General features: G+C 37.2%; 1 protein-coding gene across 1 annotated transcript in view; it reads right to left on the bottom strand.

Moving 5' to 3' along the window:
• LOC103724587 (trifunctional nucleotide phosphoesterase protein YfkN-like) overlaps positions 1-24,811 on the bottom strand; it is a 41,889-nt gene extending 17,078 nt beyond the window's left edge. The window contains 2 exon segments of the mRNA XM_017795223.1: positions 3,696-3,847; positions 24,624-24,811. Coding sequence (XP_017650712.1) covers positions 3,696-3,847; positions 24,624-24,811 — 340 coding nt within the window.
• Between the last annotated feature and the right edge of the window lie 3,180 nt (positions 24,812-27,991).

The raw sequence follows: 27,991 nt of genomic DNA, 5'->3' as shown, positions 1-27,991 counted from the left end.
TAAAACAAAGACTTCTAGATAGGCTGACTAGATTCACCAGAAGGGCAAGTAGTGGGGAATGGCTGGAGGTACTGACAACACAGCAGACAGTAGCAGGGATATCAGAGTTTACGGGCTCTAGTGGGGGAAGGGAGGCTATGGAAGGGTGCCATCTGTAAATTGGGTGTATAGTTGAATAAGATGGTTTGGTATGTTCCGGGTGATAGACACATACACACAAAAAAAAACTCAACAAAATTTTTTAAATGTATTGTATTTGAGGAGAGAGCATGGAAATTTAATTCATGTTAATTAGTAGAGGTGATAAACATTACCATTGAAATCTACCCGATGACTTTATAGACATACACATGTGCCAACGATCCAAGTGCAACGGATTATGACTAGTAATAATCAGATACCTACAGATTAGAGATGCATGCACCAACATCTCAGTGTTAATAGCAAAAACAGTGAGTCTTTCTGCAAGGAACAATGTATTCTACAATGAAAGAGAGATCTTTTTTAAAGGTTAAAAACTCATTCAATTTTATATCTTAGAGGGCTTATACTGAGTTCAATATTGTATAACTGTATTAATTCAACCAATAACCCAGAAACTTTCAGTCACTTGTGAAAGAGATGTACTCTGGAGTGTGTTACTGAATATGTTAAAGCTGTAGTGAAATGCTTCTTCTAATCATGTAGTTATTAAAATTTCTTTTAAAATATTAAAAATAATAGGTCTTTAAAGCATAAAAATTTCCTCCTTAAATCCATGCTCAGACGCCAAGGAGCTCAGAAAGTAACCGACTGTGACTAGTAATAATCAGATATATAGAGATTAAAAACGCATGTGCAAATATCTTAATGTCAATTGTGTTAAAATGAATTTTTCTGTATGAAACTATGTATTTTAATAATGAAATGGAGATCTTTTCTAAAGGTTAAAACCTCATTTAATTTTATGTCTTATAGGGTTTATACTGAGTACAATATTGTATAACTGTAATAATTCAACTATAAACCTAAAGATTTACAGCCAATTTAGAAAGAGATGCATCTTAGCTCTGGAAATTGTTATTGAATATGTCAATGCTGTTGTAATGAAATGCTTTTTATAAGTATGTGGTTATTAAATAAATAATTTTTTAAAACTTCCAAAACATTCTCAACAATCACTATTTTAAAAGATAAACTCAGTGAAACACTCTCATAATGAAAAACTGCAATATAATAGCAAAACTGATAAACTGAATATAACCAACAGGTATTGACTACTTATTCTCCACCTTCTCAGAACATAACTCACCCAGGGGGAAAGGATTCTAAAAAGGAATGAAATCAACCAAATGTGGATTGGTAATACAAACAGGATGTCAATCAAACTGAAAATCGTATCATTTATAGCATGTATTGGTTACTTTTCTGATCACTGGGATGAAATACCTGACAGAAACAATGGGCCTGCTTCTGTGGTAGAGGAGCTTGTAGAGTGATGTGTTACTCAGTTCAGGAAGCAGAGAGTTCAGGCCAAAACCTGGGCTGGCTATAATCCTCTAGCCCACCTTATGGCAGGAAACCCAAAAGTCAAGTCCGAAGTCCAGAAGGTTCCACAACCTTTCAAAACAGCACGAGCAGCTTAGGGACCAAGGGTTCAAATATATTAGCCTTTAGGGACATTTCACAAAAAAACATAACTGCAAATCTACACATTCCTCAGAAAGAAGAATCAGAATGTGCTGCTTCCACAAGTTTCATCAACACTGTTCCTTCCTTTCAGTACACAAGTAATAAGAAGAAAGTCAGGATTTATGGTTCAATTCAATGTATGGACTAAAATTTACTAACCAAATACATTCTGAATTTAAACATGGAATATTTGTGGATTCTAATCTCTTGATCCACAGAATAAAAAATTCCAAAACATTCCTCAGCATGTGGCAGACCAAAGAATGAACAAAAGAACAGTAACTATTAGGCTGACTTTGCTCTTCCCTGTGATTCCTTATACTCTCTACCAGCCAAAGAGCAAAGCCCACTCAGGGTTTAGGGAAGAAGGCATGAATGGTGGGATTCTATGTCGTCATTTTGTTCTTTAACTACTTGTTCCCGAATCCTACCTCTTCTTACAATAAATATTCCCTGCTACCTATCTAAAATGTTCTAATATCCCAAATCAAATTCTCCACACTCCAAATTTTATTGTTAAAAAAGGAACTACCTAAATATCTAAGAGGTTTGATAGATAAAACAGATAAAACAGTATCCACTGGATGGAAAAGTATGCAGCTATAAATAAAAAAAAAAAAAAAAAAAAAGAACAGCAATGTGCTTAATGACTCCAGTCTGTATATTTTAAATGTTAAAATAATAAATTTTGTTATGTTTCTTTTCTAATATAAACACTTTCATGACTGAGACAATGTTCACAATGCATCATTTTCTTTTTGAGGTAAAAATATTGCAGTGTAATAAACCAAGGAAAAATGCTTAAAGATAGCCAAGCAGGGTGGTACATGCCTTTAATCCCAGCAGTTTGGAGGCAAAGATAGGCATATCTCTGTAAGATCAAGGTCAGCCTGGTCTACATAGCAAGTTCCAGGCCAGCTGGGGCTACAGGGAAAACGTGACTTTAAAAAAAAAAAAAAAAAAAAAAAAAAAAAAAAAAGGTGTTTAAAGATCAGTAATCTCATTGGTGTTTAAAGGTGTTTAAAGATCAGTAATCTCATTGGCTCATGTGTAAAATCTAGAAAAAATCACAGAAAACTCAAAAATCTCTTCTTACATCCAAATAGAACCACTACTGCCTACTAACTATCCCTAAAATGGGATGATTATTTAGGTATAGAGATAGAGTCCTGTATATCTCAGCCTCTATAAAAATTTCCTTAACAAGCAGTGAATGGCTAAAATGTTACCATCAAAATGAGAACTTTGAATTTTACCAGTAGTTCAAATGCCTAGTGTTCCTATTATCCGCTCAACTCAAGAAGAAAACAGCTGGACTGCTTAGTGTCTTGTGCTACACATTTAGTATCTTCCATCGTGTTCACAAATGTTCGGTGATGACATATACCACTATTTTCATAATTGTATATCTGAGAAAACTGAGGTCATTGTTGTGCTGCTGTTTTGTTGTTGTTGTTGTTGTTGTTTTGCTTTTTTAAAATTTATTTAATAACCACATAATTAGTAGAAGCATTTCATTCCAACAGTATTGACATAGTAACAGTTTCCAGAGCAAAGATGCATCTCTTTCAAAATTGGAGCCTCACTCCATAAACCAGGATGGCTGAAACTCACTCTGTAGTCTATATTGCCCTCTAACTTACAGTGATCCTCCTGCCTTAGCCCCCTGGGTGCTGGGATTACATAACTGAACCACCAAGCCCAGCAGTCACATTTTTCTTTAAAAATCACTCAGCTATACACAGTGAACCAGAACTGAGACCAGGCCTAGCTAACCTCAGATTCCTGGTCTTGATTCCGCTGCTGACATGTTTCAATTTTCGTAGGTATCATCAAAATCTTACCATATAAAGTCACGTACTGGTTAATTACAAATTTTCAAGTTCATTGTACAATCCTGATCACTGCTTCTCAGTTACTTACATGCTGAAAAATCAGATTATCTCTTTTCACAACAAATAATCTAGAAGTAGTATGGAAATTATGTCTCAAATAATAAAAAAGGATAATTTACAAATACATACCAAAAACTGGAAAATGTACTCCCAATTCATTTAATATAGAAATCATATGCTTTCCTTATGTTATTGTACTTAAAACTGAAGAATTTAAGCAGTTGCCACTGAAAATCAAGAGTGGATTCAAGAAGCTGAACTTTTTCACACCTATTGCAAATCTAAAAAGATAATGTTACATGTTATGATTGTATGCCTTCATGAAACAAAAAAAATAGTTTAAATAGCAATATGGCTTTTCCTTAAACTTAGAATTAAAAACTAAATTGTGAAAACATATGTTTTTAATAAGATTGCCTCCTATAACCAACATAGCTCACCTTTCAGCACATGTGCATTCTGAAAAAGGATAAGCTATTTTTTCTTTAACTCACATTTTTCTTTAAATGCAAAAATGTGTTATGCCACAAAACGATATCCTCTTACATTATACACTTTAAAGCATTCAAATTGTGCTGTAAGACAGAAACCCTTAACTACAAGTTATACCCTGGGAGCATAATGAAAGTTGTCTCTGACAGAACTAGGCTTTTAAAGTCAACGTGTTGCATGAAATATGATGTAAAACATCACCTCTCTGCAGCCTCATAACTCGTTTTTCAATGGTAAGAAAAATCTCCTGAGACACATTACAAAATGTAACTTTTATCTTTCCCTGTCCCCTTGCTTTCTGTTTTTTATTTCTCTTATTTCATCTAATTTGCATATATTTCTCTATTATGTCATCAGATTTCATCTCCTGCTCTCTCTCTCTCTCTGCACATTATTCTTTTCTCATTCCTTTTTAATTTAATCTTACTTCTTTTTTCCACACTTTTTTGTTCCAGGTTTACATCTTTCAATTATTATTATTGTTGTTATCATTATTGCCCTAATTCTTTTTTTAAATATTTTATTATTTTCATTTTACGTGTATGCACATATTGTCTATGTGTATGTAAGTGCATCCATATCATGCAATGTCTGTGAAGGTCAGAAGAGGGCATTGGATCCCCTGAAACTGGAGTTACAGATAGTTGTTAGCCATCATGTGGGTGGGTGCTGGGAACTGAATTCAGGTCCTCTGAAAGAGTAGCTAGTGCTCTTAACTGCTGAGTCATCTCTCCAAACCCATAACCCTTAACTTCATAATTTATCTTATATTATTCTTTTGTTATTATTTTATGTGCATAAGTGCATTGCCTGCATGTGTGTAAGTGCACCCATGTGTCGTGCAATGCCTGTAGAGGTCAGAAAAAGGCATCAGATCCCCTGGAACTGGAGTTAGGGATGGTTGTTTGCCACCATGTGGGTACTGGGAGTCAAAACCTGGGTCTTCTGCTAGAGCAATCAGTGCTCTTAATCTCTGAGCCATATCTCCAGCCCCTATTTTACATTATTCTTACAATTTTCTTTTCTGTGGTTACTGACAACATAGAAGTTTGTTTTAATTAATTGTATTTCTATATCCGGTTTATTTCAATGTTATTGTTATGGCAACTTGTTTTCTCCTGAGTAGTACTAAGGATTGAACCTGCAAGAGAAGGCTACCAGTAAAGGGGACCCTCAACTAAAACTGGAAGAGATAACCATTCCAAAAGATGTATAAATTGCTACTTTGAAACACAAGAAATATGAATATACAACAACATGACTCTCCCAAAAGTTCACAATTCTTCAGTAACTGAATCCAAAGATGTGATGCTTAAAATGTCAAAGAATTCAAAAATCAAGTCTGAAAAATAAGTGACTTCAAAGAGAATTCAAATAAACTAATGAATGAAGTAAACAAATTAATTCTAAAACAGATGAGAACATCAAGTTGGATGACCTACTTTACAACTTGCATGAGAAATTCAGCAAAGAGATAAGGAGAAAAACAGAAAGTGGGGATTAAGGATAAGGTTGAGGACTTATATTCAGAAAAAAATAAATTTTTAAAAAGCAATAAAGGTCACACCACCCAAGAATACTGAGACAGAATTAAGAGACAAACTACAAACTTGTAGTGTAGAAATAGTACTCAAAACCCAGAACAAAGGCACGCACATACACACACACACACACAAAAAAAAAACTAATGAAATTAAAGCAGAACAGAACATTTTTCAAATCTAGATAATGAGATGAACATTCAGGCACAGGAGGAAAATAGACAGGATCAGAAAAGAAGCTTTGCACATGACATACCTATAGTGCCAGAGGCTAGAACAAAAGAGTGCTGAAAGTTGGAAAGAGAAGGGCCACATTACTTTAAAAGGCAAGTGTACAGAATAACAGCAGACCTCTCTGAATAAATCCTAACTACCAAGAGAACATGGACTGAAGCATTTCAAACCCTGAAATAAAACAACTATCTACCAAGACTACTGTATCCAGCAAAGTTATCCTTTAATATAAAGGAGAAATAAAGAACTTCCAGGATAAGCATAAACTAAAGCAATTCAAGCCAGGACTGCATAGCCGATCTAAAGGAATCCTAGATAGAGAAGAGGCAAAAAGATACACAACCGTGAGACCTTAGGAAAGAAGAAAAAAAATCACACCAGGAGAAAGGCAAGCAAATGAAAAGTGGAGAGTCTCAAACATAGTTAACTAGGTAAACTACCAAATCTCTAAAATGAAGTAAAGTTACTAATTACCTATCAATAATCTTAAATATAAAGTCTTAACTCTCCAACCAAGATTCAGACTGGATAAATTTAAAATAAGATCTAACCATTTCTTGGCTATAAGAAATTCACTTCCTAGTCAAAACAGACACAGACTGAAAGTAAAAGGGTGGAAAATGGCATTTGAAACATCGGAATCTAAACACAAGCATGTGTAGCACCCGTTCAGATCTGGCAAAGCGGACTGTAAGCCAAAATTAGAAGGGATAAATGAGGTCACTACTCATTACAAATGAAACAATCCATCAAGAAGATATAAAAAGAATAAATATGTTGTACTGAATGTTGATAAAAATACTACTGGACACAAAGGGACAGACAGGCCCAGATATGACAATAGTGGGTAACTTCAATGGCCACTCTCATCAATAAATAGATCATCCAGACAAAACTAAAATCAGAGGGCTGGGGAGATGGCTCAGTGGGTAAGGTGTTTGTTAGACAAGCATGAGGACCTCAGATCGGTTCCCCAACACCCACATTTTAAAAGCCAGGCATGGCAGTGTGTATCTGTGATCCCAGCACTGGAGGATCCTGGGGTCTGCTGGCCAGTCAGTTTAGATGAAACACTGAGCTGCAGGTTTAGTGAGAGAGCCTGTCTCAAAATAACATGGAGAATGATCAAGGATGACAACAAGGCCGATCTGAGGCATGGATGGATGCATGCACAAACATGCACACACATGTGCAAACATGTATACAACTCACACATACACATACAAAAAGTATGAAAAAAATAAAACAAAACTTCAATGTTAAACTGCACCACAACTCAAATGCACTTAACAGATATCTACAGAATATTCTAGTCAATGATTACAGATTCTTCTCAGCAGCCCTTGAAATTCTCTCTAAAACAGATCACATTTTATTCCATAAAGTGAGTCTTCACAAATACAAAATAACAAAGAATTTCTTTCATCATAATGGCCGTAATGAAATAAAATTATAAATCAATAGCAAGAGAAACCACAGGAACTATATAAACACTGTACACTGAATGATACGCTTATGAATGACCAAGAGACAGTTGAAGGTTGTTATGGAGGGATTTAAGAAGTTCCTAGAATCAAATGAAAAACAGAATTTATCATAATATTTGGGGTGTTCATAGCTACATGTGTCTACATTTAAAACTCGGGCCTGTGCATGGTGGTGTGCACATTTAATCCCAGCACTCAGGAGACAGAGGCAGGTGGATCTTTGTGGGATCAAGGCCAGCTTGGTCTGCACAGTGAGTTACAGCTGCAGCTATGGGGAAACCTTGTCTCAGTAAATAAAAAACTAAAAATAAAAAATAAATAAATAATAAATGCTCCAGTGAGCTGGACTGTGGTCCCCTCCTGTGAGCTGGACTGTGGTCCCCTCCTGTGAGCTGGAGCTATGCCCCACCCCAGCTGGAGTTGTGGTCATCTCCTGGGAGCTGAAGCTGTGGTTCCCCTCATATGAGCTGGAGCTATATTCTTTCTATGAGCTGGATCTGTGGTTGCCCTCCTGTGAGCTAGAATCGTGATCCTCTCCTATGAGCAGGAGACGTGGTTCCCCTCCTGTGAACTGGAGCTATGTACCTCTCCTGTGAGCTGGGGCTATGGTCTTCTCCTGTGGGCTGAAGTCCTGATCCTCTCCTATGAACTGGAGTTGTGTTTCCCCTCCTGTGAGCTGAAGCTGTGGTTCTCTCCTGTGAACTGGAGCTGAGGTTCCCCTCCTATAAGCTGGAGCTACCCTCCTGTGAACTGGAGCTATGTACCTCTCCTGTGAGCTGGGGCTATGGTCTCCTGTGGGCTGAAGTCCTGATCCTCTCCTATGAACTGGAGTTGTGGTTCCCCTCCTGTGAGCTGAAGCTGTGGTCCTCTCCTGGATCTGAGGTTCCCCTCCTATAAGCTGGAGCTATGGTTCCCCACCTGTGATCTGGAGCTATGGCCCCCTCCTGTGAGATGTAACTGTGGTACCCTCATAATAATATGGACTCCCAGTCCCAGGAGGGATGTTTGGAATGAACGGTGCTGGATCAGATGCTCACCCACTGTTGAAGATTAATGATCTTTCAACTCTCACCCGAGAGGTTTCCTTATACAGCAGATGGTGATTGATACAGAAACTTTCGGTTTTCTAGTGTGCAGGGAGGAAGGGGCTGCAGAGCACTTAGCTCTCAGTGGGACGCCCCTGTCAGGCTTCCGGAGCTCAGGGATCATTGCAGAGGAGGAGGTGGAAAGATTGTAAGAGCCAGAGGTGGTGGATGACCATGAAGGGGGGAGGGGTTCTCCAGACAGCTGGCCACTTATTCATATGAACTCAAAGCAACGGTGACAGCATGACAAGTCCTATGCAAGCTCAAGTGGACGAGCCCACCCTGGAGGACATTTTGGGGATTCAAGTTAGAGTCTATAGGCTTTATTACCCAGAGAGAGTAAATTGAATTAAGTATGTGTGGTGAGGAGGAGTGGATGGAAGAGGGGATATAAATGTCATCAAATTATACTGTCTGGAAATCTCAAAAATTCAATAAAAATGCCCCCAAAATTAATTAATTAAAATAAAATTTAAAAACCCAAGACAATCTCTAGTAAATAATCTAGAGGAGCACCCAAGGTCTTAGAAAAGAAAGAACAGCCATACATAAAATTAGTACACTGAAAGAAACAATAAGGATCAGGAAAGAAATTAATGAAATAGAGACTAAAATTACAGTGGGAAGAACCAATGAGACAAGGAGTTGGTTCTTTAAAAGTTAAAATTTTAAAAAGCCAATAGCAAAAGAGTAGAGATAGAGATAAAAGGGAAAATATTGAAACAGGTATCATTGAAATAAAGAAATCATTAGAGACTATTTTGAATCATAGTTCAATAAATGAGAAAATCTAGAAGAAAAGCATAAATTTTTGGATACGTATAACCTCCAAAATTCAACTAAGCGGATGGAAGCCACATAAACAGATCTATAGTGAGCAGGGAGGCTGAATAAGGATTATCTTAACAAAGCAAATCCCATGACCAGAAGGATACATTGCTGAATTCAATCCAACATTGCAAGAAAAGCTAACACTAATGCACCTCAATTATTCTAAAACACAGAAATGGACAGAATGCTTGCAAATTTCATTCTACAAAGCCAGTATTACCTGAATTTCAAAACCAGATAAGGTCACAAAAAAGAGAAAACTATACATCAGTTTCCCTGATGAACATAGATGAAAAAATTAACAAGTTATTTGCAACTCTAATTAAATAGCACACTAAAGAGATTACACAGTGATCAAGTTGGTTTCATTCCAGGAACACAAGAATATACAACCCAATTAACATACTACAACACGTAAGTGGAATCAAGAACAAAAAATCATATGGTCATCTCAGAGATGCAAAGTCTCTAAGAAAATAAACATCCCTTTGTAATAAAACCTTTGAAACTGGAAATAAATAGAAGGATCATACCTCAGCAAAATAAAGGCTATATATGACAAACCTAGAGCCAACATTATTATACTGGGTGGAGAAAAACTAAACGAATTTCCTCTAAAATCCGGATGGAAGAAAGGGTGTCCACTCTCTCCACTCTTAGTCAATATACTATTTGAATTCTTAACCAGAGAAATAAAGCAAGAGAAAGAAGTGAAGGGAAATATAAACAGAAAAGAATTCAATTGTCCTGATTTGCAGATGATACGATTCTATACTTAAAAAACTACGTAAAGACTCCAACAGAAAACTCCAAGTCTGACAAACATCATCATCAAAGTGTGAGGATACAAAGTTAGAAAAGCAGTAGCTTTTCTACATACCAGTTACAAACCTGCTAAGAAGAAATTAGAAAAGAATAAGAAGGAATTAGAAAAACAATCCTATTCACAATATGAAACTGTACAGTCATAGACGGAATATCTATATCCCACCCTTTCCAAGGCTCAGGGAACATCACAGAAGAGGGGGCAGAAAAAAACAGAAGAGCCAGGAGATGGGGAGGAGTACAGTGCAAGGCTGGCCTGTCCACACATCATGGTTGCTTCACACATAAACTCGCAGTAGCTATAGTCACCTGCACAAGACCTCTGCACGATCAACAGAGTTTAAAATTCCATCATGGAGGGGAGAGGGTCTCCCAATGCCCCATCCCTGGCTGAGAAGCTAATAACAGTTGATGGAGTACTAAGTGCATTTAGTGGGCTATTTCAAAAAAGACATGAAGTTGGGAGAAATATTGGAGGAAGCTGGAGAGATGGAGTGGGGGGATGGATATAACCACTATACATTGTATACATATGTATATTGTATACATATGAAATTTTCAAAACAAAAAAGAAAAACTTCCCAGGACTGGAGAGATGGCTCAGTGGTTAAGAACATTGGCTGCTCTTGCAGAAGACCCAGGTTGGAATCCCAGCACCTACATGGCAGCTAACAACTGCCTGTAACTCCAGTTCCAGGGGATCCGACAGCCTCTTCTGTCCTCTGGGGGGCATTGCATGACACAGGTACACTTACCTACATGCAGGCAATACACACATACACATAAAAATATATAAAACATAAAAAAGAAAAGAAAAACTTTTCATTTAGGGTACATGGAGATAAAGGAAAAGAAAGAACGTGGGAGGGGGATAGTAGGGAACAGATGTTACAAGGGTGGGGGAGTGGGAGTGTTCAGCAGGGAGGAGAGGAGGGAGGGTCATGCAGGGGACCATGGGGGTGGGGGAGGAGGGAACTCAGGAGGGGGGGATGGTGGGGGGAGGGTGTTACTGCGAGGAGGGTGGGGATAATGGGGGTGCTGGGATCAGTGAGGAAGGAGAAAGAAAGAATGGGAGAAAAGAGAGTGGAGATGGATGAGTCTGGGGGAGCTGGAAAACACAGAGTGGGGTGTGGTGCCCTCAGGACCCCCACATACACACATAGAGTGTCTGATCATTGGTGCATATATATACCTGGGAGCTGCTTGGCAGGGTGCACAATGCCAGGCAGAGGCGAACTCCCTTTGAGTGGTTGGTGGAAAAGGCCCAGGAGACTCCCAGGATAACACAGGCTATTACCAAACATCTTGGTTGTCTCCCAGGACTAGTTAGTAGATGGGACCCTACTGTTGAAGACAGGACATACTTCAGATACAGGACTTGAAGCAATGGAGCAGGAACTGACCTGGAAGCCTTCTGAGTTTTGACTGTCATAACACTAGATGATAATATGCAAACTGCAAAGGGAGAAAAATAATCAATAGTCCAACCCAGCCCTAAAGCCTAATAACCACAAGGACTGGCATGGCAAATGACCTCTCTTGGTGCAGTAGTGGCACTGTTATCTGGGGAGCAATCAACAGATATCTAATCGGACTTAAAGCCACTCAGTGTGAGTGAACTCATGGGTGGCACTGTAAACTCAGTCAAGTACACATGGCAGGAGAGGACGTAGATCCTAAAGAAAACCCTATCTCTTTCATATCACTAGACAAATGAAATTTCTTACTATAAACTAAATATTAATCCTTATATTTACAGACAAGCATACCATCCACCAATCATCAAAAAAGCTTCTTTTTGAAACAGAGGGAGGCTACTGCTGAATTGTACAACTGGTCAGACACAGAGTATATATGTCAGAGAGATGCCCAGTACTAGGTGACACATCTATAGGTGAACCTCTACAACTAAGACTCATGAACATAGCAGAACAAGGAGTAGAGAGAAAACTAATGTATACCTCAACTCTCATCAGTAAAGCTTCCTTGTACAGCAGCGTATGATGCCCAACTTGTAAATAAGAGACTATAAAGTGTATATTCCTGGATAGGACTCCTATATTGAACCTCACTCACCCAAGGCTCAGCGATCATTGAGGAAGAAGGGGCAGAAAGATTGTAAGAGCCATGGCTGGTTCATGAACACAGGGAAGCAGAGTCTTTCAGGCCACTGGAAACTTGCACGTGTGAACTTGTGGCAATGGTGGCATCGAGCACAGGACCCATGCCAACTCAACAAGTGCCCAGCGAAGAAGAGGGAGATGGGTGGCAGGTTGGCCCTAGCTCTTGGAGGCTGGTTGTTGACAAGTGGGGAAGAGTATGCCTTGCACATGATCTCAGGATGGACTGACTGGACTCCAGTGGATGAATTTGCACTGAAAGGCACCTGGGTGCAAATGCTTGACTGGATAGGACTTACCATGTGTGGCAAGCTGTATGGGGTCTGATGGGGGGAATGGGGGAGGTATGAATGGGGGAGGGGGTTTGATTGAGAAGTGTTGTATGAGAATACAGAAGCTCAGTAATAAAAAAGGAATTTAATAAAAAGAATAAACATAACTAAGGAAGTAAAAAGTGAAGGACATCCACAATAAAATATTTAAAGCGATGAAAAAGAAATTGAAGAGGCTGGAGAGATGGCTCAGCCGTTAAGAGCACTGGCTACTCTTCCAGAGGACCCAGGTTCAATTCCCAGCACCAACATAGAGGCTAACAATCATCCATAATTCCAGTTCCAGGGGATCTGACACCCTCTTTCAGCCTCCTCAGGTTTTGCATGACACGAGTGCACTTACATACATGCAGGCAATACACTCATACACATAAAATAAAAATAAATAAATAATTAAAAGAAACTGAAGATAAGTAAACACTAAAAGATGAACGTCATTCCTGTGTTCATGGAAGAGCACAATTAGAATTATGAAATTAGTTATATTACCAAAAGAGATCTGCAGATTTGACAAAAACACAATAAAAATTCCAATGATCTTTGTCACCAAATAGAAAAAATAATTTTAATTCATATGGAAGGAGAAAAGGCCAGCAATCCTAAGCAAATGTGCAATGCTGGAAGCATCACAATGCACATCTTCAAACTGTACTACGTCATGGAAACAACACAAAGCAGACATGTAAAGCAATGAGACTGAGCCCAGAAGTGGAACTACACCACTACGCCCATCTGATCTTCAACAAAGTTGCCCAAAAACACATGGTGGAGAAAAGGCAGCCTCTTGTAAAAACTGTACTGAGGAAACTGGAAATGGACCTGTAGAAGAACATATTCTAGATTCTATCTCTCACTCTGTACAAAAGGCAATTCAAAATGGTCAAAGAACTTAATGTGAAACTTGAAAACTTTGAAAATACTTGAGGAAAATACAGGGAAAGCACTTCAAGCATAAACCAACAACTTCCAGGGGAAATGTTTCTCAGGAAATTAAAAGCAAGTGGCAATGAGCCTATCAAAACACTTGTGCAGCAAAGGAAAGAAATTGCCAGAGAATGCCAGGAGAAACAAGCTACAGAGTGGGAGAAAATCTTTGCTAGTTATTCATCTGGCAGGAAATTCACATAGAGAATATATAAAGGACTCAGAAATCAAATACCCAGAGAATAGCCCAATCAATAAAAGGTCAACTGAGCTGAACAGACAGTTCTCAAAAGAGGAAGTACAAAAGACCAATTAAATGCATGAAAAAAGTTTCAACATATTCCGCTATCAAGGAAGCGCATCAAAATACATTGAGATTCCATGTTACCCTGTCACAATGGCTATCTATTGTCAAGAAAACAAACAAAAAATCAGATGGCAAATGTGCGGAGGATAACTAGAGTAACCTTTTTACTGTTTGAGAATTTCATAAATGCATATAATGCATTTTGACCAAATATATCCCCAGTTTCCTCCCCTTCAAATCCTTCCCTTATACCCCCATCATTTTCCCTCCTAACTTCATGTGCACATTTTTAAAACCCAGCAAGTCCACTGAGTGCTGTCATTTATGATGTCATTTAGCACTAGTGTTTCTGTATTTAATTTTTGTCCAGGTGACCTGTATGTAAGGCATGAGAGGAGAAGTGGGACTATTTGGGAGGGAAAATGGGAAGAGTGGGAGAGAACAGAAAATGCAAGTGTAGGCAATGGGGAAGAGCATCCTGAGCAAAGGACACCATTTATATATACATATATATGTATATATAAATGAAATCAATTATTTTGTACAATTAATGTACACTAATAAAAAAAAAGACCTGAAGTCCAGAGGGCATGTTGGGAAGATACAAAGAGAGCTGGAGGGGGAAACGGGGCAAATATGATATTCCATTGTATAAATGAAATTTTCAAAAATAAAAAAATTTTGTTTAATGGAAATAAAAGACCCATTAATCGCACAAACAATTGTGTATTTATTATATACATTATATACAAAATCAAACTTCTTTCTGTCTCACAGAAAGCTAGAAAATAAATGCCAAATGAAGCTGAAATAAAGCAAGAAAAAAGAAAAAAACAAATACACAAGTAAAGCCAAACAAGGTACATTTTCACTCAATAATAAAAATCAATAATAAAATTGATTGAGGAAAAATTTAAGTTATAAACAACAGAAATTAAAAAGAAGCAACACTACAGACATTTTTAGAAGCTAAGAGGGTAAGTGCCTTTCCACCAATAAATTGGAAAAATGTAACTTATCAAACTGACACAAAGACACAAAAAAATCTGGATTTTGCTATCATTATTAAAAAGACTGAAATCATACTTTGCAACTTTTCAACAACAAAAACTCCAATTCTAGAAATTCTTTCAAACATTTTAAAAAGAAATAATGCTACTCTTACAACAAGCTCTCCCAGAGAAAAGAAAAAGAATAATACCTCCCAATTCATAGTATAATGTCAGAATTACCTTTGCATAAAAAACTGAAAGATATTAAAAGAAAATTATAGGCCAATATTCCTCAAGAACATAGAGACATAATCCTTAAAAACTTTACAAATTGAATCCACTAATACAAAAAGAAAAAGAATAAGATATCATAACCAAGCAGGGTTTATTCAGTGATACCAAGAATTATTTAACAGTCAACAATAAATATAACTTTATTACATTAACACAGATAAAAACCATTATTTCCTATAAGTCTCCTTTCATTTATGTTTTCCTTTGTGTGTGTGAGTGTGTGTGTAGGAGTGTATTGCCTACATATACGTTAAGTGCACCCATGTCGTGCAATGCCTGCAGAGGTCATAAGAGGGCATCGAATTCCCTGGAATTGGAGTTATGAATGGTTGTTAGCCGCCATGCGGGTTCTGGGATTCAAACCTGGGTCTTCTGTAAGAACAGCAAGTGCTCTTAAACCCTGAGCCTTCTCTCCAACCACAGGAGTCTCTTTTTAAAACAATGCATAAAATGTGAAATGTTTCAACACATATTTATAATTTTAAAATTATCTATAAACTAAGAATATGGAATGTTAGGGCAGAAAAGTGTACAGGAAGAAACTGAACCACATGCATTTCCATATAAAATGTATGTGAAAATGCAAACTCCTGAAGAACAATTAGAGGATTTGCACTGTCAAGTATTAAGTCTTATTGTAAAGCTATGGCAATTAATATGGTATAGAACCTTCTTAGACAATAGAAAAGAATAGTCCAGAAACAGAGACATATATACACAGTCAGTTGATTATTACACAAACATCCTTGCAAATCAGTGTGAAAAAGACAGCTTTTTCAAAAAAAATTTGAAAACTTTTTAAATTGTGCTACTAAATGTAAATATATAAGTATAAAAATACATGAATATCATAAGAGCAAAAGATGACCCCTCTCTTACTCATGTATAAGAAGTGCTTTAAGAGTGGAGAGATGGCTCAGTGTGTTAAAGCACTTACTGCCAAGCCTGATGATCTGAGTTCAGCCCGAGGGATCCAACATCGTAGTAGGAGACAATCACTCCTTCAAGTTGCCCTCTGACCTCCACATGTGTGTGGAATGCACGTCCACACACACGTACACTAAGTTAATTAATTACCTAATTAGCACAATAAAAAATCAAGGTGGATCAAAGATACCATTTAAAAACCAAAATAATACATCATTTAGAAGAAATCATACAAGGATATAGTGATAACTTGAAGCAAAGATTTCTTAAGTAGATCAGAAAAACTACAATCCATGAAAGAAACAAAACTTGGTTTAAATTAAAAACTCCTACTAATCAAAATACCCCATTGAAAAAGTGATAAAAGAAAATAGACTAGATAAAATACCTGCAAAGAATATATTCAACAATAAAATCGTATTCAAAACAAATTAATAACTATTGTTGCAAGTCAATTTCACAAAGGCAATAAACTCTATTGGTATTTTTTGTTTGATTGGGTTTTTAATTTTTTATTTACTTTTATTCCTTGTGTGAGTGTTTTGCCTACAAGTATCCAGCTGTACCACATGTGTGTAATGCCCAAGAAGGCCAGAAAAGGGAGTCAGATCCCCGGGAACTAAAGTTACAAATGGTTCTTAACCACTATGTGGGTGCTGGGAACCAAACCCAACCAGTGCTTTTAATACTGGGCCATCTCTCCAGCCCAACTCTAATGCTATTAATTGGAAAAAAAATCTTGGTATTGGGTATGGTGGCACACAACTATAATCCAAGAACTGGGGAAGGCTGAGGGAGGAAAATCACGTTTATGGCCGACCTCTGAAATTTTCTGACACTCTGTCTTAAAATGGTAAAAAATTAAATTTTAAAATGTATAAGAAAAAAATGTCAACTAAAGAATAAATACAACTAGTCCATAAACAAGAAAAATGTCCAGTGTCATTACTCAATAAGAGATACAAATGAAACCTACAATGCCAAATTACCACACACCTATCAAAACGGTCAAAATAAACAGGGCTAAATGGCAAGAATATGGAATAATTAAATTTCTCATACACTCCTGATGGATTCATAGCTGGTAAAACGATTTTGAGGAAATGTTTGGCTGCACCTATTGATGCTATATATATATGTCTCTATATGACACAAAATTTCCACTCTTGGGCACACATTCAAGCAAAATGATTGCTTCTATCTACAAAAACAATTATGTAAAAATGGTGATAGTGATTTCATAATAGCAAATATTACAAATCATCTAAGTGTCCTTCAACATTAGAACAGAAAAATAAACTGTGATATAATTCACACATCAGAACATAATTCAGTAATAGAAAGAACAAATTACTGCTACATACAACACTAAGAATGAATCTCAAATGTGCAAAAGAAGCCCAAACACACATGAGCACATGCTATATGACTGAGGGTGATTGACAGACAAAAGCCAGGGATAAGTGACTGGGAAGGGAATGAGGAAGTCCTGTAATGTGCTAGAAATAGTCCATATTTTGATCCAAATGATGATTATATTAGTAAAAGAATATCATGCAGAACTCTATATTTAAAATTTGTATAATTCAGTACATTAATACCTCACTTTTTTACTTTGAAAAATCTCATTTTATTTTCTTAATCATAAACAAGTGTATTTATGTTAAATGTAGACTGTCTAGCTTTCCATGAATATTTCAAATACTGCCAGATACTAACAGTGCTCAGTAGTGTAAAAGTTAAAACCAATACCACATTTTCTAGGAAATTGTTCAAGGCATTGATTATTCTAATTTAAAATAAAAGAATTTTAATTAGCATTGGAAATCTAAGCAACAATGGGTTTCAAGAACTGAAAGTCAGATCTTTTTTAAAAAAACTTTTTTTTCATTTTTGAAGGACTCAAACATAACACCTCCAATAGAAAATAGTATATCTCAACTTCTAAAATATTAAATGCATTATTTCACCTTGGAATAGGAAAAATTTTAAATGCAATTTCTAACTTACTGCATATATAAATACATCATTTTAACAGTCAAGGTGTTAGCAGCATTATGAAATAAATAAAAACATTCAATGTACAAACAATAAATGCTCTTTCATTGTCTTATTTGGGAGTCCATCCTGTTCTTTCTTGTTTTCTTCCCTCATATTTAATATCATGGGCCAAGGCCAAGAGTCTATCCATTTAACTGCAATGACTACTCCATCAGTACTGGTCCTACATACAGTAGGTGTCCAACCACAGGCCCAGGACTCACCAGGCTGAGGTATTTGACATGATTTATGATCACTTAAAAATTCCAAAGTGGAGCTGGATAGATGGCTCAGTGGTTAAGAGCAGTGGCTGCTTTTGCAGAAGACCCAGCACCCACATGACAGCTAACAACCATCCATAACTCCAGTTTCAGGGAATTTGATGCCTTCTTCTGACCTCCGCAGGCATTGCACAACACGGGTGTGCTTACATACATGCAGAAAATACACTCACACGCATAAAATAAAAATAATGAAATGTTTAAATATATATATTTTTTTAATTCCAAAGTGACTCTGAGAGCCCTGCACCAAAACCTATCAGACAGTACTGCAGGCTACGCATGCATACCAAGGCATGTCCAGCATGCACACAAACTTCCATTTATTCACATAGAACAAACAGAAGTTAACAGAAGGTGCATAATTAAAACTAACTTCCTTTTGTGCTGATTTCTTATAAAATCCCTGCAAAGTTTTCTCAAAAAAAGACAAAAATTTTTCTGATTTTAAGCATCCCCAAGAAAAGCCATTATTTGAAATTCATCATTAGTAAAGAATGTTTTGAAATGAAGGAAACTATTTTTCACATCTTCTTAAATGGGGGAAAATTAGAAATAATACATGTGCTTATGCAAGGCAGTAAAAACATCTGAATACAAAATCTGAGCAGTATATGAGTTTAAAGGACTCAGTGGCAGTTATCTCAAAGATGGAGAGTAAAAGCTGCAAGATGTGCTCTGAGTTTTAGGAGTTAAGTCAGCACAAAGAGAAAAGGTAGAGGAGCGAAATGTAGAGTAAAAACAATTACATGTTGTATGTGATGTTGACTGGTGTTACAGGTATTATGGTATAGATCAGCAGTTGCTAAAATATTTCTCCAGATCAGAAGTATCAGCATCACTTGAAAACAGTAGAAATTTAAATTTTTCAAGTCCCATCCCAGATCTACATGGTCTGAAACCCTAGGTTAAGGCACACAAATCTTTTTTCAATAACCTTTTTGGAAAATTCTGGTATATACAAAATTTGAGAAAAATGTTCTAAAAGAAAGTAGAAAAAGTAAAATCTGTAAATGTCTACCACAATTATAGTTTTATTCTCTGTAAAGGTCTTATAAATTATTGAGCTAAAATCCAATATATTAAATGAGAGATCAAAGTTATTTAAAAAAGAGTTGTTTGAGGGAGAAGCTGGTAAATTGGTTTTAGGCCTAGAATGCAGTATTCAAGGACACATCAAAGTAAGTATCCTCAGTAGACAGATAAAAATATAGGTCTGAAAAAGAGGTTAGGTCCAGATAGATCTAGGAATAGAATGTATGAAGTAGTTAATGCCAAATTTTTTTTTACAAATTGCTGTATATTACTAGGTATTAGGGAAAGAAAGATGAATTTTAAAACAGCCTTGGTTATTTTGTCAAGTTTACAATCTAGATGAAAGGTTCTCAAACTTTTATATCTCAAGATTTCCCTTTTGAGACACCCCCCCAAAAGCTGAGAAATTAATATGTGGTCCTATTAATTAATTTAAATGAGAAAACCTAGTTTTTATTTTTATAAAGAATATATTTTCATACACAAATGTGGATTTCTGCAAACCTCCTATCTAGATAAGTAATCTTAGTGGAATCTTACTATCTCCTCCTTCAGGCAATCTATTAGAATAGCTTGCTTTATTTGAAGTAAATTTTAAAACTCTAGTCTCACACATATAGGTAACTCTGGGAAAGTATTCAATACACTTTCCATGTAATTTTAAACATTTTTCTTTGCTACTATTCTCTCCTAATTGGCTTTCTTTGGCTGAGACAAAAACACTAACCAAAACCAACTTGGAGAGGAAAGACTTTATTTCAGCTAACAGCTTACAGTTCATCATGGAGGGAAACCAGGGCAGGAGCACAAGCAGGACCTGGATACAGAAATTGAAGCAGAGACCAAGGAGTAACACTGCTTAATGGCTTGCTCTCCTGTCCTGTGCTCAGCCTGCTTTCTTATCCAACCCAAGACCACCTGCCCAGAGGATAGCACCACCAACAGTGGGCTAGGCCTTGCCAGATCCCTCAGCAATCAAGAAAATGTCTCATAGACATGTCCACAGGTCAATCAAATAGAGGAAATTCCCCAATTGAGGTTCCCTTTTCCCAAGTGTGTCAAGCTGACAACTGAAGCTATCCAGCACATATGCCAAAACTTTGTTAGACAGCTTAATAAAATTGTTTTCAGTGTGGCATCTCAAGTCATATGAATTAACTTATCAAACTCTATACACTCATAAGATAATGAAAATTAACAAAAGAAATAACATCTATTAAAACTACAATGAAATTGATGGGGACTATGTGAATCACTGAAAGGATCTCATGGAAATCTCTAAGGTTTGAGAAGAGCCAATTGGTATTTGTAAGATACGTGATGGCTCAAATCTCAAAGCTAAACAAATGTGCATCACCACAAAGTATACATTTTGTCTAATTTGTTCCTATTCATTCTTTAACCCTCAGCTTAACCACTCCCCAGGGACACATTCTTTTGGTCCTGTCCATCTAAAGAGTACCTGATTAGTCAGTATATTTCATTTGCCACATAAATTTACTTATTGATGACATTTGTTTTTGTCTGCTTAATTTTAGTCTATATGTCCCATGAGGCCTGGGATCATTGAGATTGTGTCTAGTTTTATTCATAGTTGAAAACCTTAAGATCTGTTCTCTATATAGCAGTCATGGTGATGCTTTTAAAATCTAGGTCAAAATTCTACTCAAAACTTAAGTGGTTTCCCAGCTCATTCAAGATAAAAGTCAAAATTGTCAGCATGGCCTATATAGCTTTCTGTGATCTGATTCCTGCTGCCTCTCTGATCTCATCTTTTGCCAATATCCCCTCTTGCAAATCCAGGTAGTGGTGCCTCTTGATGTTCATGAAACCCACTAAGCACATTTACACATCAGAATCTTTGTTCTTGCAACTTCTTCAGCCTGAAACAATTTCCTTATAAATAGTAAAATGTCTCACACAACCACATTTCACTCACGTGTCTCCTCCAGTAACACCTGATCAGTGAGGCCCTATATTTTTATTGTATTTTATTTATTTATTTTTATGTGAGTATATGGGGGTGGTTGCCTATGCCACACTGCACATGCCGAGGTCAAAGGACAACATTCGGGAGTTGGTTCTCTTTTACCACAGGGGTTCTAGAGTTTGAACTCAGGTCATCAGGCTTATCAGTAAGCATGCTTACCTGCTGAGGCATCTCACAGATCCAAGTAAGGTGTTATTTAAATATCATTTAAAACAACAACCATCCCCAACCTCAACTATCCACACTTGCTATTCTCCATGTTATTTGTATTATTCTCCTTATTCTCTGTATTATTTTCTCCATTATTATCTGGCATAGTACCTACTTCCCTGCTCTTTCATTGTCAGTTTTTCTATTCCTTACTATATCCTTACTGCCTAGAACAGTGCCTAGTATAGTATTTGGCAGTTTTTATATGGTTTATAACAATAATCACATGTTTTATTGAACTCTTTATGTCAGACACTCTATTTCTAATAAATGAACATTTGTTGACCCACATGAATATTGAGTAGATCTCTGCATCAGTAAACAAAGATGTGAACACAGAGGTCAACAACTGAACTTGAGAGCATAGCAACATTTAAGGAACAGAGAAATTATTATATCTTAGAGCCAGAAGTTATAACATCTTGATAATTTTATAACCAGAGTCAAAATGGTCTAGAGTTGTCACCAATCTAAATATAAATTAATCCTTTCAGCAATCTCTTTCCTAGGAAGAACAATTATAAATGCAAATAGTCCCAAAAGTGCCAAACATAGAACATTCACTCAATAAGTTTGGGCTTCATTTCACCAGAAATCAGATGGGTACTCACATTGTTTCTTGAAAAGCTACTTCTTTAATGCATTCAGTTCAGTAGTATCTCTTGACCTAGACTCTGAGTTTAATGCCTTGACATTTCAATGACATCAGAGTTCCATAATGTCTTGAGGGCTACCCAAGACATTAACATTTTTGTTACTATGATTGACTAATATGTATATCAATGGTGTGTTTGGAAAATATACAAGATGAAATCCTGCAGTAAAACTATTAGGTGCTGTCAAGCTATACAACCCATTAAAAAATTACCATTCTGCCATCTGATACACATTATTTTAAAAACCTTCAATAGTCTACCCATGGCTTGTCCTTGGTCTTCTACAAAAATTGAGAGTCAATCTATTAAAAACCAGTGATGTCCATGAACCCATCTTCATTGAGAATGTTTTCTATCCCTTTTATCAATGAGCATGGCCTTATTTGGAAAATGACAAACATAAGACAAGGGTAATTTTGGCACAGAAATACACACAGAGAATGCCATATGAAGACAGAACCAGAAATTGGAGTAATACATTACAAGTGATATCAAGGATTCCTGGCCTTCACCAGAAACTAGGAGAGGGCCCAGAAAGAACCAACTACCAATTCTTTAAGACTTTCAGTCTGCAGATATTTTAGAGAAGCTTTTTTCTTCTGCTTTCAGCCACCCATTTTATAATACTTTGTCTTGTTAACCCTAGAAAACTAATGTAATACTGATATAAATGGATAAAGGAATAAATACGGAAAAACGTTATCTTCCACTCAGAAAGTCTCCAAACAGTTTATGTAGTTACTTTGCTACCAAGGAGGTTAAGTATAACTCCCTATTCCTTAAGTGTGAGCTGCATAAATTCACTTCATCCCAAAGAGTACAACATCAAAAAGAGGGAGGGAATGACTTCAGACTAGAGAAACTTAAAAAAGTTAATATCTGCAGTGATGTCATGCTGATATTATTTGGCCCTGAAACGATGCAATGATGAAAAGCAGCTAGCCTACCCCTGTGAAAAGATACTTGGTACACACCCACACATGCAAATGACCAGTACTACAATAAGTGAGCTCTAAAGAATAAGATTTTCCCCCCAAAACATAGAAGAGCTATACATGTACAAAAGAATTTGGGGAGGGGCTGGGGGAAATTAAAATATTGAAAGAGAAAGGTAGTTATTTACCCAGGTATTTGATAATCACTTTTACCTACATGGGGAGCAAGCATCTCAACATTTTCTTTCCAACATCAATTCTTGACACTTAACTATTCCTTCAGAACTAAGTTTGAAGCTCCAGTAATAAGCAACAAAACACTTGTAGATCCCTTCTTTCCTTCTAGCTGTCCTCTGATTCTCCTCTTTCTGTGTATGCACAAATACATACAAATGCTCCTACACGCTACCAAGCAACCATGTCTTTTATATTGTTTTGCTGTCTTCCAAATCCAGTTGCTCTTTTTGATTCTTATTTATCTACATCATTAACTTATAGCTATACAGCTATACTCATACAAAGGGCCTCTGACTGATTTCTCCTGATTTTTAATCTCTTCTGTTCAAAACCACCCTTCACATTTCTCAAACAGCTCTTGGGCCATGTCATGAACATCTTTTTGGTCATCTACAGAAATGTATGATCATTCTATAACTGCTAGACAAGCATTCAGCATATTCTATCTCATCAAGTTTTATATCCAAATACTGCTTTATGTTAGTACACCCTGTCCTGCCTTAGCACCCATTGTATTTCCACATTTTCTAAAATTTTCCATCTTTGAATCATTAATAGCAATCAGATGCATGGAGCCAAACTTCCAAAAAAGAAATCACAAAACATTTTTTAAAAATCAAATATATAAGAACTTAGTTTCAGAAAGCCTCAACCTTGAAATATTTCCCATCCCCACCTATTCACACCCTATCTATCCTTAAGTTCCTTCCTTTGTTGATCAGTGCAGGGTTGTGAGTTTATCTTGGTAAGAGTAAGAAAAAACTTATTTTTAAAAAAGTAGGCACTTGACAGTTACAGATCTCAGTGAGAACTGAAAATTTTCATAGTGCAAAAGGGAAGGAAAGCTAAAACTAGTATTAGTTGATTACCAGAGGTTAAACAATGTGATAGATGCTTTCCATAAATTATCTCAATCCTGAGGGGAAAAAAATAACTCTCTTTTAAAAATGATGCAACAACGATACGTCTTTCACCAAGATCATAAAAACATTAGTAGAAATTCTAAGCTTGAATACAGGGTTCAGTTAAACAAAGGGATTCCCCATAGTTCAGATTTAAATAAAAAGTTTTCATTCCCGCTTTGACATGTGCAGCTACGAGTTCCAGATTTTCCCTAAAACCACTGGATTTACTACCCTAGGTCCACCAGGGAGCTTAGACAAAGCTCAACAGGTTTAGCATGAAAGAATCTCTGCCAGCTGCCAACCCTTCTTGCCCGTTCCCAAAATCACCATCCTCCACTTCCCACCCGGGATCTGAGAGAGAAGATAGCGGCCCACACCTAGCAGGGCCTTCTACGGGCTCCTCATGCCTCGGGTCCACGTCGTACACGTCCTTGAAATGAAGGATGGTCAAGTCATAGGGGTCCACGTCTCCTGACTGGTTTCCCCAAGTAACGGGAGTGAACTCTGCCTCAGGCTCTGAGGGCTGAGGTGGTGCCAGTGCTGGCGTCTCCTCAGAGGCCTCCATTTTCCAGGTAGTGTAGGCTAGGGCTGACGGCAGCCTAGCCAACCCTGTGCACATGTGCAGGGTGGCACCTGGGCATGCGCAGCCTGTGCTGGCCTGGGTACTGTGCTTGCTGGTGGGTTCACTGACCTCTGGTCCTATGGTACCTGCCTGACTGAGCCTTGGGCAGAAGGCAGCCTGCTCTGTGGCTTGAGAGCCATTGAGGGTCTAACAGAAACCCTGGTACTCCTTGTTTCATCTTTGACAGGATGAGGTCATAGTTGCAAGAATGTAGTCAAAGCTGATTTCATCCAAATCTTGCTTAGTAAACATGTTTCTGCTATGCTCTTCACCCTTTTTTACAGAAAAATAGAGCTCTTCAAATAAATGTTTCTATATTCAAACCCATTTCCTTTGTGTCTGAGGAGAGTTCATCTTTGTATCCATTGATTTAAACTCTTAGTCCAGATACTTGTGCCTGGTCCTCATGACAAAAGAAACAAAACAGACCTAACCCTTGTCCTTAAGGACACTACTAGACTTCATGTTGTCCTCACCTCATTCTTCCCAAACTGTGTCATAGTGCTGGGGCCGTTTTCTGCCTCTGATAATCCAAATGTTGTTTCCTTCTTTCACTTTTATTTAAGAGATAGGCAAATCACAACTTGTTTTCTGATTTGCCGCATGATTCTTCATCTGTAGCTTTCTATAATATCTAACAGTCTGACCCTGAAATACTGTTGTATGGGTTCTGTCATCTGAGAATAGAGTAAGTGAAAAACTAATTCTTCTATTGAATTACATTTTATGTCAGTTACTGTGGCCTGATGGAATCCATCCAGGTGATCAATAAAGTACCCCTGAGGGCTGCAACCCTTTGGAGTATTGCCAACCAGTCATTTGTTCAATTGAATCTGGATTAAATGGATACATCTAGAATACAAAGTGCCAACTTTGAAAAACAGGAAAAAAAAAAGAACAAATAAGTGAAATTAAGGAAATGGAAGCAGTGGCTGAAGTTTCCTCATTCTAAAATGCTAAAAAGACAACAATGCACAAAACTAATCATTCTAGTTTTGTGACATTTGTGTAAACAAGATTTCAATTCAGATGATAAAGATAAACCTATAAACTCATTTTATTATAAATGTGAGCATAAAGTTATTGTTTTAAACAACTAAATCTCTAATAGTACATTTCAAAATAGTATTTCTTGGTTTATCTTAAGAATTGTAAGAAAACAAATATATGTTCTCCCTCATTTGTGGATCGTAACACCAAATCCTTATATATGACTTTATACCCTGATGTAACTTCAGGAACCAGAAAAATGGAAAGAAACCATATACATAAAGGGAAAGGAGCCTGAGAGAGAGGAATAGTAGGAGACAGGTGTTACCAAGGGGGAAGTGGATAAAGTGGGGATACTTAACTGGGAAGGGAAGAGGGAAGGTTATATAGGAACCATGGGGGTGAAAGGGAAGAAGGATCTCAAGAAGGGAATCATAAGAAACAAGTATTATCAAGGGGAAATGGGGGAAATGGCAGTACTTTAATCGGGGAGGGGGGAGGGAGGGTTAGACAGGGAGACAGAGAAGATAAATAATGCCTACCTGGTGTGAAAAAACAGATTGAAACGTATGAGTTCAAAAGTCTACTGAAAAATTACACATGCAATATCTCTTCATGAGTCCATATTTTTGCTGAAGACTATATAAGAAGCAGTGCCAGACAGACAAAACTTCCCTTCAAGTTGTTGGCTACAGTAGTCGAAGAGACTACCAGATTACACAGACTATTGCCACAGCCCTTGATTGCCTCCCAGAACTTCAATGTAGGACCCTATTTCTGAAAACATATGTATGAAAACATACTTCAGACAGAGGACTTGGAGCAATGGAGCTGGAGCTGGACCTGAACTGGAAGCCTCCTCCCTGAAGGCTAGCTCCCATAGTTTTGGAGGACACTATGGAAGCTGGTAAGGGAGAACATCAATCAGTGGGCCAACCCCAGCTTGAAGGCCTGATAATCACAACAATGACCAGCATAGCAAATGATATTGGTGCAGTAGTGGCACTTTTATCTTGGAGGAAATAAACAGTTAGCTAATTAGAATTAAAGCCTACTCAATGGGAGGGAACTCATGTGGTGCTGTAAACATAATCAAATACACATGACTGGAGAGGTCACAGATCTTAGAGAAAACTCTAAGCCTGTCACATCCATAGATAAATGTAATTTCTTACTATATTAAAAATATGGTTCCTTTATATTTGTAGACAAGTATATCAGTCACCACTAATCAAAAAAGCTTCTTTTGCAACAGATAGAGACTATTACAGAGTTCCACAACTGGTCACACACACAGAATAAGTTTGAGATGCCGAACCCTAAGTGACACATCTACAATGGAACCTCTACACCCAAGACTCAAAGAGCATAATGGAGCAAAGGGTAAAGAGAATACTAATGTATCTCTCAACTCTCATCAATGAAGCTCCCTCATGCAATAGAGGGCAATGAACACAAAAGGCCACAAATGGCCAAAGGGTAGAGAATAAGAGTCTGCGGAGTGTGGGTCCCTGAACAGGACTCCTATATTAAACTTTACCCACCCAAGACTCAGGGATCATTGTGGAAGAGGGGGTGAAAAGATTGTAAGAGCCAGGGGAGGAGGTGCATGACCATATGGAAACAGCCTTACAGGTTCCTAGGACTCTGCTTATATAAACCTGCAGCAATGGTGTCAGCATGCATAAGACACAAGCAAACTTAAGCAGACAGAAATCCAGCATAGAACCGAGGAAATGGACAGAAGACCACAATCTTAGCAAAAGAACTATTGCCAGCTAATTACTGCTGGGTGAGGGGGAGTTGGTCTTTAAGGGAGAAACTCTAGATAGACTGACTAGATCCCAGTGGATGAACTTGCTCTGAGGGACATCTAGGTACACTGACTTTACTCAATAGGCCTTAACATATACAACAGAATGCATGAAATCTGGTGGGGTAGGCTATGGGAGGCAGTCCAGATGGGGGAGGGGGAATAAAGATGATTAAGATGTTTTATATGAAATTCACAAAAATTCAATTAAAAATATACAAAATAAAAGAATTGTAAGAATGGTTTAACAACAAATTTATCAATATAATTAATAAGTTAAAGTAGAAAATCAAATTACTAATGGCAAAATGTTTTTAGAA

Source organism: Nannospalax galili, unplaced genomic scaffold, assembly GCF_000622305.1.
Source record: "Nannospalax galili isolate Female #2095 unplaced genomic scaffold, S.galili_v1.0 scaffold751, whole genome shotgun sequence".
Classification (NCBI taxonomy): domain Eukaryota; kingdom Metazoa; phylum Chordata; class Mammalia; order Rodentia; family Spalacidae; genus Nannospalax; species Nannospalax galili.
This window is presented reverse-complemented; position numbering and strand designations above follow the sequence as displayed.